Consider the following 18,440-nt stretch of genomic DNA (forward strand, 5'->3'; position numbering starts at 1 on the left):
TCAAACACTTTAAAAACACATGTAATGTTTAATGATAGCCACCCATTTTACAACATGGAACTGGATTTAAATGTCAGAAAAGCTCTAGGTTTTTTTAAGTGAAAGAGCTCAGCCTGGTATTTGAGGGAAACATATGATGTGACATGATTTTTTAAGGTGACTTTTACCGATTTGACGGTGTCTCTTCTCTTTGAAGGGAAATCGTTCCATTTGGCTCCACAAAATCCTCCACCTGAATGGACATAAGCACACAAACGCCACAGACATTCAAGAAGGAAGTAATGTCTAGATTAATATCAGTAGGTGGCAGTATAACATTCATAATGTCTTACAGAAGAGTCCGCAGTCTTCCAAATTCAAACAGAGAACCATTTCATCCAGCAAAATGAATGGAAGGTTTGAATGTTCCAAAGGTACTCATAAACATGTTTGAGGCTTTAGTTTTTTCTGACCATGTAACCTGACCAGAAAAAAAAATGCTCACCCTTTCTGATCACATCACAACAAGGTCAGGTAAATCTCCTGTCCCTGACCATTGTCAGTAATAAAGAAGCAGTTCTGACCTCCACCATGGCCTTGGGCAGCAGCTCGGCTCTGAACAGCTGCAGCATGGAGTCCATGATGTTTTTCCAGCCCTCCCTCAGGATGTCACCGTGCCGGTGGGCCAGGTGGAACATCGTTTTCGCCGCTATCTGTGCCTTCCCGTTACTCCCAAACACTGTGGGCAGGTTCTCCACCGACTGTATTGAAACCATCCAGTGGAAAAAGTTAGAATACTCTAGTGCACTAGTTGAAATGCGAAGGTTCCCACATTTGAAATTAAGCACTTACCTCACTGCTGAGCGTTGTAAACTTGCAGAGGGAAATGATCAAATTATCAAAAACGTCACTGAATCCATAATGAGCTGATATCATGGCACATTTCCTAAAAGGAGAGAAACAGATCATCAAGTCTCGCTCTCATTTGTTGCTTTCCCCAAGGAACCCTTCTTCACCATCTCCTCAGAGCCACATCACTGGGCCCAGAACCATCTGTGACTCGATTTTGGAAACTAGGCGTATGTTGTGCGTCACTACTTCACAGGAGAGCCATTTGAACATAAACTTTTTTTAAATCAAAATGCGTTTTTTGGAAGAAAAGCCATCTGGAACATGTGAACTTTCATGTGCGTTAATAATAAACTTGTATGCCATCTGTAAATACGAATAAAATTGTTAAATTACGAGCCTAGTTGGTTTAGCCACAGAAAAGTTTTGAAATCAGTGGAAATAGAGTATGATCGCTAACGAGATGGAGAAAATGTTGGCGTTTGATTGCAAATATGCAGACGGAGTCGAAAAGGGAACACATAAAAGGCTGCTACATCTTCAAACTAAGGGCAACCATTGCGTCCGTGACAGAGGGAGAAGCGTCCATCCATGTTTACGGGTAGCTACATTTTCAGATATTAAACGTTTCTAATTTTGTCAGAAAATGGTTTTCCTTTCAAGTGAAAGTGTACTGTTAGCTAACAGGCTAGCTATTTATTTGAGACTAAATTGATTTTATTTACGTAATACAACTGACACGAATTAGCATAACGCAACGGACATAAAGATTACTATAAAAATATTCCTATTCATGAAATCACAAATGAAATATATTGAAATGCAGCTTAGCCTTTTGATAATCACCCTGTCATCTCAGATTTGGAAAATATGCTTTACAGCCAAAGCAAGACAAGCATTTGTGTAAGTTTATCGATAGCCTAGCATAGCATTATGACTAGCTAGCAGCAGGCAACCTGGTCACGAAAATCAGAAAAGCAACCAAATTAAATCATTTACCTTTGATGAGCTTCGGATGTTTTCACTCACGAGACTCCCAGTTAGATAGCAAATGTTCCTTTTTTCCAAAAATATTATTTTTGTAGGCGAAATAGCTCTGTTTGTTCTTCACGTTTGGGTGTGAAATTGACCGGAAATTGAGGTCACTACAACGCCGAAAAAATATTCCATATTAGCTCCATAATATCAACAGAAACATGGCAAACGTTGTTTATAATCAATCCTCAAGGTGTTTCAAATATCTATTCGATAATATACCAACCGGGACTGGTGGCTTCTTAGTAGGATAGAGAGAAACATTGGCCGCATTTGTCCTTTACGCACAAAACACTCTGAGAGACTTCAGCTGACCACTGACGCAATGTTGACGTTCAGGCTCATTTTTTAAAATAAAAGCCTGAAACTATGTATTGTGACACTAGACATATTAGGGAAGCCATAGAAAAAGGAATCTGGTTGATATCTCATTCACTGCTCAATAGGGACGCAGAGCTTTCTAATTATATGCATATTCTAGCATCTTGTCCTGACAAAATAGCCGTTTACTTTGGGGACGTTATTTTTCCAAAAGTGAAAATAGTGCCCCCTAGATTCAAGAGGTTAAAATAAAAGTGTTAATTCAGTATTGTTGTAATTGTCATTATTACAAATATACACACACACACACATATATATATATGTGTATATACACACACACACACACACACACACACACACACACACACACACACACACACACACACACACACACACACACACACACACACACACACACACACACACACACACACACACACACACACACACACACATATATATAAAAATCGTCCGATTAATTGGTATCGGCTTTTCTTGGTCCTCCAATAATCGGCATCGGCGTTGAAAAATCACGTTCGGTCGACCTCTACTCTGGATTAGAAATTTTAAAAAGCTGATACCAATTAATCGGCCAATTTTTAAAATGTATTTGTATGAATGACAATTACAACAATACTGAATGAAAACTTATTTTAACTTAATATAATACATCAATAAAATCAATTTAGCCTCAAATAAATAATGAAACATGTTCAATTTGGTTTAAATAATGCAAAAACAAAGTGTTGGAGAAGAAAGTAAAAGTTCCTTGCTCAGAACATATGAAAGCTGGTGGTTCCTTTTAACATGAGTCTTCAATATTCCCAGGTAAGAAGTTTTAGGTTGTAGTTATTATAGGACTATTTCTCTCTATACGATTTGTATTTAATTTACCTTTGACTATTGGATGTTCTTATAGGCATTTTAGTATTGCCAGTGTAACAGTATAGCTTCCATCCCTCTCCTCGCCGCTAACTGGGCTCAAACCAGGAACACATCGACAACAGCCACCCTCAAAGCAGCGTTCCCATGCAGAGCAAGGGGAACAACTACTCCAAGTCTCAGAGCGAGTGACGTTTGAAACGCTTTTAGCACGCACCCTGCTAACTAGCTAGCCATTTCACATCGGTTACACCAGCCTAATCGCGGGAGTTGATAGGCTTGAAATCATAAACAGCGCAATGGTAGAGCTGCTGGCAAAACGCACGAAAGTGCTGTTTGAATGAATGCTTACGAGCCTGCTGGTGCCTACCATCGCTCAGTCAGACTGCTCTATCAAATCATAGACTTAATTATAATATAATAACAGACAGAAATACGAGCCTTCGGTCATTAATATGGTCGAATCCAGAAACTATCATTACGAAAACAAAATGTTTATTCTTTCAGTGAAATACAGAACCGTTCCATATTTTATTTAACGGATGGCTTCCCTAAGTCTAAATATTGCTGTTAAATTGCACAAACTTCAATGTCATGTCATAATTATGTAAAATTCTGGCAAATTAGTTTGCAATGAGCCAGGCGGCCCAAACTGTTTCATATACCCTGACTCTGTGTGCAATGAACGCAAGTGACACAATTCCACCTGGTTAATATTGCCTGCTAACCTTTCTTTTAGTTAAATATGCAGGTTTAAAAGTATATACTTCTGTGTATTGATTTTAAGAAAGGCATTGACGTTTATGGTTAGGTACACGTTGGAGCAACGAGTCCTTTTTCGCGAATGCGCACCGCATCGATTATATGCAACGCAGGACACGCTAGTTAAACTAGTAATATCATCAACCATGTGTCGTTATATAACTAGTGATTATGATTGATTGATTGTTGTTTTATAAGTTTAATGCTAGCTTGCAAATTACCTTGGCTTCTTCCTGCATTCGCGTAACAGGCAGGCTCCTCGTGAGGCAGGTGGTTAGAGCGTTGGACTAGTTAACCGTAAGGTTGCAAGATTGAATCCCTAAGCTGACAAGGTAAAAATCTGTTTTGCCCCTGAACAAGGCAGTTAACCCACCGTTCCTAGGCCGTCATTGAAAATAAGAATGTGTTAACTGACTTGCCTCGTTAAATAAAGTTGTAAAAATAAATAAATAAATAAATAATAGGCAATATCACCATCCAAAAATACAGATTTCCGATTGTAACGAAAACTTGAAATAATCCCCAATTAATCGGCCATTCTGATTAATCGGTCGACCTCTACTCTGGATAACATAAAAACAGCCTAACCAGCTCTGCTAGGGCAAGTAAAATGGTCAGAGTGAGCTCTTCTCTCATTTGTGTCAGGAAGCAGCCAGCAAGATAGCCAACGTTAAACCAGGTGCTGTAGCTTGGGTGCTTGACTGCTGTCAGGTCAGAAAGCTCTGAAGCTCCCAGAGCGAAACACTCTGAATTTACAAATGGCCAATCTGGCAACGCTCTGAGTTTATGAACGCCCAGAGCATAATCTGGCACTCCAGATTAAATTTAAGAACACACCCGTAGTATAAACCAGCCTTTAGTCTAGAAATCTTTGGTTGTTTAGTACATAGACTCACATGTGAATCCTTAAAGAGATGGGTGGGGCTAAAGCTTAAAAGGGGGTGAACAAAGCTGAATGGGTGTAGAGAAAGAGCTCTTCCAGTAGGTAACAAAACATTTAAGGGTCATTTTCTCAAAAGTGAGATTACAAGTTTATCAACTTTCAAAGCAGAATTATTTTCCCAACTGTAGTGTATGACATACCATTTTCTATCTCTGAGTCTCTACTTTTATTCACTGTAAAAAAAACACAATTTAAAATGTTGATACATAAGACCGAATCGAGCTGGTCGGTCACATCTGAGCAGGCCTAGTGTACCTAAAGCCAGCTATGGCCTTCTGGATGATTGTGTCGTCCAGGCTCTTGTCGAAGACGTAGGAGAGGGCTGCGATGGTGGGTCCCCAGGTCATGGTGAACAGGTCGTGGTCGTAGCTGCCGGCAGGCACATGGAGGAAGACCCCCTCGGAGGTGGCCCCCCGGTGGAGCAGCACGTTCCATACATAGTTCTCCTTCACCAGACCAGACTGCTCGTCTGGCATCACTATCTCTTCATTCCTACACAACAGAGAATACCATGATTGCTAAGGCAACTTCGATCATCTAGGGTGGGTCATTTGACATAAAAATAAAAAAAAGACACTGTCAAAGTGCCAACACTGAAACAAATAAGTACATCCTCTTGAAATGAAGATTAATTTCCTTCATCTTGTGTGTGTGTGTGTATATGTCACAAACATTTCTATATAAGATCTACATAAGACTATGGCTTACTTGATTGCATTGTAGATGTCCTCCAGCATATCCTGATCAAAGTCTGTATTTCCATTCACACCCTTCAGATTCTTCTTGAATTGCTACATGAAAGGGGGGGGGGGGGAAGAAAGACAGTTAACACTGATAATATGGGAATCAGGGCACCCTCATCACACCAATCATTGTGGAGCTCTGCCAGCTAGCCTGGCTCTGGTATCCAATGCTTTGGCATGCAATGCTCTTGCTAATTGAGCATCCAAAAATTAAGGGGGTAGGGGTCCAAGCTTTACCAACGTATGTGTCACTTAATACAGTTAGGTGTGGTGTTAGTCAAACAGGATCGAGGCCAAGAGCCACAGCAAATAAACACATCCACCGTGTGTTGACTGATCGAATCAAGGCTCCTGGTTGGCTGCGTGCTTTGCCTAATGGCAGGTAAACCAGAGGGGAAACTCGAGATGCTTTGCAGCGGGATGGACAGACAGAGAAATAAACAAAGTGAGGGCTCAGGGTCGGCGTGGAGCAGACGACGGTAACAATAGCCTCCACAGACACAAAGCAGCTGGTCGTGATGCCTGCCAAGTAATCATGGGACTGACAGCCAGAGACAGCAGAGCTGTTTCCACACCAACATATTTGTTGAAGAGCTACAATGTTGCACTATGTACTAGCTGAGTATAATTCAGAGCAATAGCATCTTTGACTATTGCCATGAGCCTCACAGAGTATCGTATCATGGCATTTGACAATTGCCAATGACAATTGGAGGTCACATCATAAGAATTTTCATTCGTAATAACGGTGTTGTGCTTAGAGTCAGTAAACTGAACAGTGGGAATTTCATTGCCCTCTAAAATTTCTTATCTAAGGTCACAATTCCAAATGGCAACCGAGGATCGGGTATGTCTTCTGTGGGAGAATGGCCCACCATAGGCCTCTTCAGAACCCTGCCCATGGGACTTGTGTTTAGTCTTCAGGTGCTGTCACTCACACAGAGAGAGGGAGCCAGGACACCTCCCCCCGTCCTCACCCTATCCTCGCCCACCCCCCTCACTTCTCCCACCCCTCCAGTCACGTCCTCTCTCCCTCCTCCCTTCTTCCACCCCTGACTAAGCAGGATGACCTAATCCCATAGACCACCACTGGGCACAGCTGTTACTGGAGGTCGGCTTTCTTCAGACCATCAGAGGGTCTGGAAGAACCAGCAAAACATACTAAATGTAGGGTGTCTAAAAGGGGCCTCTTGTGAAACCCAACGTTGCATGGCACAAAGCGCTCATAAGAGGTGATTCATATCATATCTAACATATGTGGGTTATAGGTGCATTTCTGAACATTTGAATTTAAGACAAAATAAGATCGGATAAGATTTTGTTTTGTAGTAGTAGAAAACTTAAATTGGTAGGAATAGTAACTTAGTCCATTTATATCAATAAAATATATTTTAAATATAAAAATAGTGAGCGAGTTTTCATGGGAAATAAATAGTGTGTGTGTGTTTACCTCAATAGTCATGGGGATGTTCTGCTTGCGCACATTGTTGTTGTGTTGGTCCGTGTTGAGCATGATGACAGCATAGGCCAGGGCGAAGCCTGCGTCGTTGGTCATGAAGGGAGAGCCGTTCACTTTCTACACACACAGGGAAAGACACACTAATATAACTCTCTGTCCATAGAAATACTTTCCAGGTCACGAGGGCAACCCTCTCTGGTTATTTAAGGAGCAGTCAGTGGCCCTGCTGGTTGTGTCTCCCTGCCCTCGACAGACAAGCCGGCTCTGTTTATTATGCATGTCTAGTAACTTTACCCCTACCTACAAGTACATATTACGTCAATAACCTCAACTAACCTTGTAACCCCGCACACAGACTCTGTACTGGTACCCCATGTATATAGCCTCATTATTGTTATTTTTGTGTTACTTTTTTTTAATACAATTTATTTTACTTATGTTTATTTAGTAAATATTTTAACTCATTTTTGATAAAACTGCATTGTTGGTTAAGGGCTTGTAAGTAAGTATTTTACGGTAAGTTTGTACCTGTTGTATTCAGCGCATATGTATAAATCAAATCAAATTTTATTTGTCACATCAACAGCTGAGTTCCAGATACACACATCAATATAACAACCTTTGGGCATATCAAAACATCTAAACTCAGCAAAAAAAGAAACGTCCCTTTTTCAGGACCCTGTCTTTCAAAGATAAATCGTATAAGTCCAAATAACTTCACAGATCTTCATTGTGAAGGGTCTAAACACTGTTTCCCATGCTTGTCCAATGAACCATAAACAATTATGAGCATGCACCTGTGGAACGGTCGTTAAGACACTAACAGCTTACAGAAGGTAGGCAATTAAGGTCACAGTTATAAAAACTTAGGACACTAAAGAGGCCTTTCTACTGACTCTGAAAAACACCAAAAGAAAGATGCCCAGGGTCCCTGCTCATCTGCGTGAACATGTCTTAGGCATGCTGCAAGGAGGCATGAGGACTGCAGATGTGGCCAGGGAAATAAATTGCAATGTCCGTACCGTGAGACGCCTAAGACAGCACTACAGGGAGACAGGACGGACAGCTGATCGTCCTCGCAGTGGCAGACCACGTGTAACAACACCTGCAAAGGATCAATACATCCGATCATCACACCTGCGGGACAGGTACAGGATGGCAACAACAACTGCCCGAGTTACACCAGGAACGCACAATCACTCCATCAGTGATCAGACTGTACACAATAGGCTGAGAGAAGCTGGACTGAGGGCTTGTAGACCGGTTGTAAGGCAGGTCCTCACCAGACATCACCGGCAACAACGTCGCCTATGGGCACAAACCCACAGTCGCCGGACCAGACAGGACTGACGAGTCACGGTTTTGTCTCACCAGGGGTGATGGTCAGATTCACATTTATCGTCGAAGGAATGAGCATTACACCGAGGCCTGTACTCTGGAGCAGGATTGAGGTGGAGGGTCCGTCATGGTCTGGGGTCGTATGTCACAGCATCATCGGCCTGAGCTTGTTGTCATTGCAGGCAGTCTCAACGCTGTGCGTTACAGGGAAGACTCCTCCTTCATGTGGTACACCACCTGTTACTTTTGATTTTGACGCCCCCTTTGTTCAGGCACACATTATTCCATTTCGGTTAGTCACCCGTCTGTGGAACCTGTTCAGTTTATGTCTCAGTTGTTGAATCTTATGTTCATACAAATATTTACACATGTTAAGGTGCGAGGACTTTTCTTTTTTTGCTGAGTTTATATTTGTCCTACTGAAAGTGCAATCACAACTGCTCAATAGTGGGAAAGAGACGTGTGTGTGTGTGTGTGTGTGTGTGCAGTAAGAATATCTGTGAACTCATTCAAGGCGATTGTGTATGGACAGGGAGACTATGAAAAGACATTACAATAAAATATTTTCCAGGTCACGAGGACGACCCTCTCCGGTTATTTAAGGAGCAGCCAGCAGTTTTGTCCCCCTGCCCTTGATAGACAGGCCGGCTCTGTTATGTCAGCCTTGCAGTTGCAACTTTATCCTGTTCCCCCAATTACCTGATTGACTAATGTCCCTGTCCTTGATTCAGATCAGGGTCACAGTTCCACTGGACGTAATTACATGATGATAGGGACAGTTGGTGGCAACGATTGCCTTGCGGTAATGGAAGAAGTGTGTCCCTCCCTGTGCCCCTGTGCATGTGTGTGAGGAAAAAGAGAGAGTCTTCCAAGGGGGGTAAGGCAGCTGACTTACATGCCAGGTGTCTGTGAAGGTTTCCAAAAGTCTATGGATGACCGGAGCCTCTCCTGGCAGTCGGAAGGCCTCCAGATACAGACGCAGCGCCTCGTCAATACGCAGCCCTCGGAAGGTGAACGTGCTGCACGTGAGAATGAGTATAATTCACTAATATGGATATTCTGAAGTATATTCTTCAGTTTCTTTTTACTCAGCTATACATATACATTTTTGTACTGCATTTTATAATTGTTAGCGATTAAAGACCATTTATAGGGTTCAACTAAATAAAACGTCACTGCTTCACTATTCTGCACTAGTAACCCGAGCCAAGCTTCAGTGCAATTCAATGAAGGAGCAGATCCAACTGGTTGTACATCATGCTGCCCGGTAATAATAAGAGGACTGGGGCTCCTACTTGACAAAGCTGTCCAGTAGCTCCATGTATTTGCGGTCACTGATGAACTCTCCGATCTGCTTCTTGTCGAGGCGGGGGTTCTCCCGGAGCCACTGGGCCACCTCGTTGTTGTCCATGGGGCTGCTGAGGAGACCCTTCTCCTGCAGGAACTGGATGCCCTTCTTAGGCTTCTGGTTGAACTGCTCTGTGCCACTGTTCAGCAGCTGGAATCGTACAATATAAATATGATCACTTTGTCAGATCACAACTTGAGATCCACAAGCAGACTCAAACGCCATTGTTGTCAATGCATGGTTTATGTCAAAGTCTGAGTTACAAGACGTGTGGAAACGTCATTAACGGCCACGCATGTCATTTAAAACAGATGCACAACAAAATCATAAAACATACCTTCTTTTTATTTCTGATGTCCAACAGCTCTTGAGAATCCGGTAAACAAGACGAGAAGCGTTGTGGCTTTTTTGGTTCTTTCTTCTCAGCTAAAATCAAAATTGAATTTTCACTCTTAAATCAATTTCATTCATGTCTATGAACCTGAATGCTAACCCAGTGCTTGAGGAGACCTGGCCACTGGTTAGTAAAATCAAACTTACCTGGTTCTGTCTCCTCCTGGTCTTGTCTGCCCAGTCTCATCTTCTCTGCCATTAGGTGCCCGCTGGTAGGTGGTAGGGGCACACTGTCAGCCTCTGGAACATTCTGACCGTTGGCACTGTTCACCTGCCTGCTCGCTTCTACAACCACATCAGAAAAACATTAATGAATAACCCTCTATGCACATCTAATACAACCATTGTCAATGTAAATGATGGACAAAGACCATTATAGTATAAGACCAACTAAGCAGAAAGTATACCAAGTGTATGAGAGCAATCGGCGTACCCGTGGTTGTGTCTGTACGGTCGTTGGTTGAGCAGTCCCCTTCTGCCAACACCATTTCTGTTGAGTGGTCCTGCTGAGTGGTGCTGTTGAGCACCTTGGCCTGGCAGTGGGCCTCAGTGCTGTCAATCACAGTGAGTAGGGCCTCTAGTGAGAGGAGGTGGGTTGTGTAGAGCTGTCCGGACACAGGGAAGGCATTCTGCAAGACCACATGACACAAACACACCATAGTTCAACAAAAGAGAACAATGTTCCCCTGAAAATGAAAAGCATGGAGCGTGACAGTGTGCATCAAAAGGAAACAAATGAAGTATTAAGCCTTGACTGAACGGGACAGTGGACACTCTCCTAATGCAGATTTTAGAAAGTAAACAAAACCCTAAGCTCTCCGGAGTGATCATCAAGTGAGTGTGAGTGGCCAGAGAACAGGCATCATCAGTTCCCACCTTAGAGAGCAGCTTGGTGAGGTCTTCAAACAGGTTAGAGCAGTAGAAGTCACAGTCATGATTGATGTAGAGCTCGGTGACGAAGCTGGGGATCCTCGAAAGCTGCACCAGGGCCTCCAGGGCCATCTCCTTCATCTCATAGGGCATCTTCATGTTCTCTGACGTGATGATGTCCATCAGCTTCTTCAGATACATCTGCAGAATGTGAGAAGGTGGTTAAGTTGGTCACTCTGTTCAGTTGCTGGTTTTTACCATGACTCAGCTTGTGTGTGGTTGTGTTAAACTAGTCATTAGTGTGTGAACCCTTGTGACAATATCAAATGCAAAGAAGATGAACACTCCCAAGTACCTCGAGCTGAAACTTCAAATGTCCTCGCATGCTCTCAAAGAGCAAGAAGCACGCTCGGATGGAGGCGGCATACAGGTTCATACGGTCCACACTTAGCAACTGAAATAGAAATAAACAGCACGGTCGTTACCTTGTATTGTGTTGAACAGACGCAATAGAAGGTTCCCCTCCTGAACAAACCTGTGGTGTACAGTACCTGGAAGAGGTGTCTGCAGAGCTCGTCTTTGACCAGGCCCAGCAGTGACTGGTAGGGGGCGATGTGAGCCGCCTCCAGAGCCACGGTCAGCAACTGCAGGCCCATGTGCATCATGGCGTCCGTGTTGTGGCGGTCATGGGGGTTGGTCAGTGAGATGAGGAAGCGGAAGAGCTCCCGCAGACAGGGCAGAGAGTAGGGGATGAGAGCCGCACCTGGGAGGTTAGGAAAGTACAACATGACAGTTAGGAGAGGATTCAAAGCCATCATTTGGGTGAGACGCCAGGTTGGGGTGAGACACGGGATATAAAAGGAGACACGCAGAGACAAGTTGTGAGACATGGGTTGAGACTTGAGACATGAGACACAAAAGGAGACAAACAAGGTGAAATGCGAAGTGGAACAGGGTGAAATCCAAACAATGCTGGCGGTGGTGGGATGGCTCACCATCCTCACCGTCTCTCTGTGTTTGCTGTGGTGTGAAGCGGACTCCTCGGGGGTTGACATAGTCCATGTCATGTAATGAGGCTGAGTCCGAATGCTCTGTCACAGATTCTCCGTCCTCCAGGACCTCAGGGATGGACTCCACCGAGGCTGACTGGGCATGCTCCACCTGCCTACCCTCAGACTGGCAGGGGAAACAGAAACATCAGCGTATGAACATTAATGAGCACGAACGAAGACTAGGAATATGCAAAAAGTGACATAACATAGCTGATTCCAGTGTCCCCCCACCTGAGTGTACAGGTGTCCAGGCTCTGTGGAAGGGGTGGTGGCGGCAGAGCTGCTCTGGTCCAGGTCTGTCAGGTCCTCTCTGGAGGTGGCCTTGGAGCAGGTGTCCAGGCCACTGTCTGTGGGGGTGGACATGGAGGCCACGCTGTCTGAGACAGACAAAATATCCTGCTCGATGAATGAGACTCCACCTGGTAGAAACACACAGACCTGTGTTAGCTACATAAGCATTTTTTTTGTTGAAGATCACCTAGACGTATCCATGCTATTCATCTCTCCGCTTAAAATGCATGACAGTATAAATGTTAATATATCTATGAGGTTTAAGTTTAAAAGAGACATACAATGAAGCCCCCTTGGACCAAATATGATTTTCTAAGCTGTTCTTTACCGAAGAGGCATTTGTTATTGATGTGTGGCGGGCGGGGCATGCATTGATAATGTTTGATCAATTGTCTGTCTTCCGGGTTATTACAACTGCCCGAGTTACACCAGGAAAGCAATCCCTCCATCAGTGCTCAGACTGTCCGCAAGATGCTGAAAGAGGCTGGACTGAGTGCTTGTAGGCCTGTTGTAAGGCAGGTCCTCACCAGATATCACCGGCAACATCGTCACCTATGGGCAGACAGGACTGGCAAAAAGTGCTCTTCACTGATGAGTCGCGGTTTTGTCTCACCAGGGGTAATGGTTGGATTCGCGTTTATCGTCGAAGGAATGACCGTTACACCGAGGCCTGTACTCTGGAGTGGGATCGATTTGGAGGTGGAGGGTCCGTCATGGTCTGGGGCGGTGTGTCACAGCATCAACGGCCTGAGCTTGTTGTCATTGCAGGCAATCTCAACGCTGTGCGTTACAGGGAAGACATCCTCCTCCCACATGTGGAACCCTTCCTGCAGGCTCATCCTGACATGACCCTTCAGCATGACAATGCCACCAGCCATACTGCTCGTTCTGTGCGTGATTTCCGGCAAAACAGGAATGTCAGTGTTCTGCCATGGCCAGCAAAGAGCCCAGATCTCAATCCCATTGAGCAAGTCTGGGACCTGTTGGATCGAAGGGTGAGGGCTAGGGCCATCCCCCCAGAAATGTCCAGGAACTTGCAGGTGCCTTGGTGGAAGAGTGGGGTAACATCTCACAGCAAGAACTGACAAATCTGGTGCAGTCCACGAGGAGGAGATGCACTGCAGTACATAATGCAGCTGGTGGCCACACCAGATACTGACTGTTACTTTTGATTTTGACCCCCCCCTTTGTTCAGCGACACATTATTCCATAACTGTTAGTCACATGTCTGTGGAACTTGTTCAGTGTATGTCTCAGTTGTTGAATCTTGGTATGTTCATAAAAATATTTACACATGTTAAGATTGCTGAAAATAAACGCAGTTGACAGTGAGAGGACGTTTCTTTTTTTGCTGGGTTTACAAGATTGAGTCTCACCAGAGAGGTTGTTGTTGCTGAGGGTGGTGGTAGGGGCCTGCTCCAATCCGCCCGAGGCACTTCGCACCATGTGGCGGGGGGGGTGGGGCGAGCGCTTCTGCTTCTTCCACTTTGACGACTCACTCATCCCACCAGCACGCATCTTCAGCTAAAACCGGTAGAACACACACAGTCAGTACACAAATACACAAAACCACTGGCTGTGCTCTTGGCTAGAGGGTGTTGTAATATCATCATATATTGTACAGATGATGGTATCAGGTTAATCTTTTAATAGGATCCTTTTCCATACAGTATTTGGACAGTGCCCCAGTATAACAGTCTTAAAACAGAAAAGTCATACACAGACGTCTGAAAAAACAACACTGTTTACTAACATATGAGATTGCATAGCAGTCACCCCAATGGCAAGATACAATATCTGTACGAAGGTGGAATAAGAAAATTCAACAAAAAGTCCCACAGGATTAAACACAAGAAACAAATTCAAGCAGCCACAATGAAAAGGGTCATGGCATGGTTTTGTTAGTGTACTCCAACACTTTATAATGAATCTAACTACATCAATACATATGCAAATTGTATTTTGGTTTAAAATAAATTGCCCCTTAGCATTGTGTATTGAATCTTTAGAAGTGGGTAGTTAGTGGGTTCAGAATAAGAGGACAGGAGGGGCAGGGAAGATGAGGAGGAGGGATGGTCATTCTCCAACTGAGTCACCAGTCATCTCCTTACCTGCACTCGTTTGTTTTTCCACAACATATTGTAAGCCTCAGGAGAGAAGGGGGCAGGTGCCCGTGATTAGTGATGGACGACATGTCAGCAGCAGCACACAGACAAGGAACTCACTCAGTGATGCATGGGGTGTAGGGGGGGGGTTCAAACAGAGTACCATGCAAACCCCACCGGGATGGGCTTGTTTGCAGAAGAGGGTAGCGGGTTACGGGGGGGGGGGGGGTCGACACAGGCAGGATCCATACGGAGACATTCACAAATGAGCAGGCCAAACCAGACAGCACAGTGAAGGGCAGGCAATCAGACAGAATGGCAAACGTCACATTGTAACAGCTCAAGCTGACATTTTTTGACACCCTTTTTCTCCCCAATTTCTATCTTGTCTTATTGCTGCAACTCCCCAACAGGCACGGGAGGCATACGTCGAGTCATGCATCCTTGGAAAAACACGACTCGCCAAACCGCGCTTCTTAACACCGGCCGCTTAACCGGAAGCAGGTTGCACCAATGTGTCGGAGGAAACACTGTTCAACTGACGACCGAAGTCAGCCAGCAGGTGCACAGCCCACCACAAGGAGTTGCTAGAGCGCAATGAGCCAAGTACAGCCCCCTGACCAAGCCCTCCCCTAACCCTGACGATGCTGAACCAATTCTGTGCTGCCCTATTGGACTCCCGATCACGGCCGGTTGTGATACAGCCCGGGATTGAACCCGGCTCTGTAGTGACGCCTCTAGCACTGTGATGCAGTGCCTTAGACCGCTGCGCCACTTGGGAGACCCCAAGCTGACATTTCTGGTGCCCATCAACATTTGTATTTGTACACATGGAGTCTAGGTTTGATGGGGTATGACTGAAATAAAAGCACCACTTGTGTTCTTCTCTACTGTTTGTGGTATGAAGCTAAATCAGAAATGCCAGGGAAATGTCCAATCCAAACCACACGATGCATACAGTGCATTCAGAAAGTACTCAGACTTTTTTGCACATTGTTACATAACAGCCTGATTCTAAAATTGATTCAATTGTTTTCTTCCCCCCCATCAATCTACACACAATACCCCATAACGACAAAGCAAAATCTGGTTTTAATAATTGTTGGAAAAGTTATATATAAAAATGTAAAAACTTAGATATCACATTTACATAAGTATTCAGACCCTTTAATCAGTACTTTGTTGAAGCACCTTTGGCAGCGATTACAGCCTCGAGTCTCCTCGGGTATGACGCTACAAGCTTGCCACATCTGTATTTGGGGAGTTTCTCCAATTCGTCTCTGCAGATCCTCTCAAGCTCTGTCAGGGTGGATGGGGAGCATCGCTGCACAGCTATTTTCAGGTCTCTACAGAGATGTTCAAATCGGGTTCAAGTCCGGGCTCTGGCTGGACCACTCAAGGATTTTGAAAGACATCCCGAAGTCAGTCCTGCGTTGCCTTGGCTATGTGCTTCGGGTCATTGTCCATTTGGAAGGTAAACCTTAGCCCCAGTCTGAGGTGCCGAGTGCTCTGGAGCAGGTTTTCATCAATGATCTCTCTGTACTTTGCTCCCTTCATCCTGACTAGTCTCCCAGTCCCTGCCGCTGAAAAACATCCCTATAGCATGATGCTGCCACCCCCATGCTTCAACTCAGGGATGGTGCCATGTTTCCTCCAGACGTGACGCCTGGCATTCAGGCCAAATAGTTCGATCTTGGTTTCATCAGACCTGATCATTTTGTTTCTCATGGTCAGAGTCCTTTGGCAAACTCCAAGCGGGCTGTCATGTGCCTATTACAGAGTGGCTTCTGTCTGACCACCACCATAATGGCCTGATTGTTGGAGTGCTGCGGAGACGGTTGTCCTTCTGGACACCATCTCCTGTCTCGGAGCCCTACGGACACTTCCTTCGACATCATGGCTTGGTTTTTGCTCTGACATGCACTGTCAACTGTGGGATCTTATATAGACAGGTGTCTTTCCAAATTATGTCCAATCAATTGAATTTACCAAAGCAGTTTCCATTTGCAGCGAGCTCCAATCAAGTTGTAGAAACATCTCAGGGATGATCAATGGAAACAGGATGCACCTGAGCTCAATTTGGAGTTTCATAGCAAAGGGTTTGAATACTTATAAGGTATCCGTTTCTTATTTTTAATACATTTGCAAACATTTCTAAAAACCTGTTTTCGCTTTGTCATTATGGGATATTGTGTGTAGATTGATGAGGAAAAGAAAAATGCATTTAACAAATTTTACAATAAGGCTGCAACGTAACAAAATGTGGACAGAGAGAAGGGGTCTGAATTCTTTCCAAATGCACTGTATATAGAAATGGGTATGAATACATGAACAGTCTGAAATAACATAATTTGTCGTACAGCCTGAAACCATTAACCTGTATTTATTTTCATTTAAATTAAATTGAGTTTAGTGGGATAAAAATAAATCATCTAACCACAAAATAATGAAATGTCTTCTTAAGTTGTTAATAATTTATGTGAAATTTATGTTGTAGAAATATGAAATTCCTTTCAACCGAGGTTACAAGAAAATGATAAAATATCTCATGCATTCACTCCAGATAGCCATGCTACTCTGGCCTATTTCAATGCACTCGTCGAGAGCCAATCGAAAGGTGTTTTTAACAAGTACCCTTTCTAAGCCTCTGTGATTGGTGTTTTTAGGCTGCTCTGTACACATAAGAGCCTGTGTGTTCAGGATACAGGATGGGATCTGTGGGAGGGAACACAGGCAAATATGCATTTTGTAAAGAGGAACTCAAATAAAATAAAAAATGAGGCATTTAATGAGATGGCGGTGATATTGGGAAAAGCACGCCAACACGATGGGTGGAAGCAGAGGGAGGGAAAGGCATATTGGGTATGCAGTTGCAATTCTACACGCCAAGACAAGATATTATTATGATTGTTTTGACAGTTTTCTTTTTGGCCGTGGGGGAGCAAAGTCCTGGCAAAAAGAGGTGTTGTTGCGGTGGACATCCCTGTAGAGTACAATGATTATTCACAGCACCATGGGGATGACAGGAACCCGGAGGAGAAAAGGGGAGGGGTGATGCAAGAAAATCAGTCATAGCCAGACAGTACTGGCACAGTCAACATTAAGCCTAATTTGATTTTACCTTCTTCATGTTGGCGCCCACAAAACTTTTGGCCTCCTCTTTAAACTGGGGTAGTCTATAAAAAAAAATAGGGGGGATGTCAATTATCAGACTTATACATTCATTAATGTAGCTATGTGATACATTGCCCTGTCCTCTCCTCCCTCTACGTTGAGTTCCTGTGCCTTCTCAAACTCAACCGTCAATTCAAGGTCATTCATTCATCAGCCACCGTGAGTTGACAGGAAACCTGTTATCCACACCAACAAAACAGTTTCCGTTTGCAGCGGATATTTGAAGTTGAGTCACTTTTATATGTAGAGCTAGAGCAATCAATCAAATGAAATGCAGTTGTAAAACCCTTTTTACATCAGCAGTCGTCACAAAGTGCTTATAAAGAAACTGATCCTAAAACCCCAGAGAGTAAGCAATGCAGAAGCACAGAGGCCAGGAAAAACTCCCTAGAAAGACTTGAACCCAGGAAGAAACCAGGCTCTAAGGGGTGGCCAAGTCCTCTTCTGGCTGTGCGCGGTGGCGATTATAAGAGTACATGGCCATTAAGAGCACAGAAGGCGTAAAGCCCTTGCAAACTGTATGATACCAAAGGGCAGTACTTGAATATCACAGTTTAGACTAACATGGAGACTCAATGTCATTAACGCCACACTGAAAATAAAATCTGTATTGTGTAACCACATGCATGTCAATATCCAAGCAGGGACAAAGAACGGAAAATTGTTTGTCATCTTAGATGAAATTCAATTAAATCCCCCAAAGGCTTGCAGACAGTAAAATCAAAACAGCTGGTGTAAAAGTTGACAACTGCTAAACAAAGCTTGTTAAACTAACCAAAGCTCCATGAAAATAACCATAAACACAGAGAGACCAATGCTTATAAGGCACAAGGCTGACAGAAGCAATCTGTCTAAGGGCCCTGCATTTCCATCCCGAACCCAGATGAGCTTCTCAG

General features: G+C 44.0%; 1 protein-coding gene across 1 annotated transcript in view; it reads right to left on the reverse strand.

Moving 5' to 3' along the window:
* Nucleotides 1-18,440, reverse strand: part of LOC124038719 (Golgi-specific brefeldin A-resistance guanine nucleotide exchange factor 1-like) — a 131,174-nt gene that overhangs the window by 17,576 nt on the left and 95,158 nt on the right. The window contains exons 8-25 of the mRNA XM_046354801.1: nucleotides 17,492-17,546; nucleotides 13,642-13,789; nucleotides 12,206-12,393; nucleotides 11,927-12,098; nucleotides 11,474-11,685; nucleotides 11,278-11,376; nucleotides 10,929-11,123; nucleotides 10,486-10,681; nucleotides 10,200-10,337; nucleotides 9,997-10,085; nucleotides 9,607-9,809; nucleotides 9,207-9,330; nucleotides 6,965-7,090; nucleotides 5,480-5,562; nucleotides 5,027-5,263; nucleotides 832-925; nucleotides 564-740; nucleotides 168-232 (exon numbers count right to left, since the gene is read on the reverse strand). Of these exons, the coding sequence (XP_046210757.1) occupies nucleotides 168-232; nucleotides 564-740; nucleotides 832-925; nucleotides 5,027-5,263; nucleotides 5,480-5,562; nucleotides 6,965-7,090; nucleotides 9,207-9,330; nucleotides 9,607-9,809; nucleotides 9,997-10,085; nucleotides 10,200-10,337; nucleotides 10,486-10,681; nucleotides 10,929-11,123; nucleotides 11,278-11,376; nucleotides 11,474-11,685; nucleotides 11,927-12,098; nucleotides 12,206-12,393; nucleotides 13,642-13,789; nucleotides 17,492-17,546 (2,601 nt within the window). The remainder of the gene's footprint in view (nucleotides 1-167; nucleotides 233-563; nucleotides 741-831; nucleotides 926-5,026; nucleotides 5,264-5,479; nucleotides 5,563-6,964; nucleotides 7,091-9,206; nucleotides 9,331-9,606; nucleotides 9,810-9,996; nucleotides 10,086-10,199; nucleotides 10,338-10,485; nucleotides 10,682-10,928; nucleotides 11,124-11,277; nucleotides 11,377-11,473; nucleotides 11,686-11,926; nucleotides 12,099-12,205; nucleotides 12,394-13,641; nucleotides 13,790-17,491; nucleotides 17,547-18,440) is intronic.

Source organism: Oncorhynchus gorbuscha, linkage group LG06 (assembly GCF_021184085.1).
Source record: "Oncorhynchus gorbuscha isolate QuinsamMale2020 ecotype Even-year linkage group LG06, OgorEven_v1.0, whole genome shotgun sequence".
Taxonomy (NCBI): Eukaryota; Metazoa; Chordata; class Actinopteri; order Salmoniformes; family Salmonidae; genus Oncorhynchus; species Oncorhynchus gorbuscha.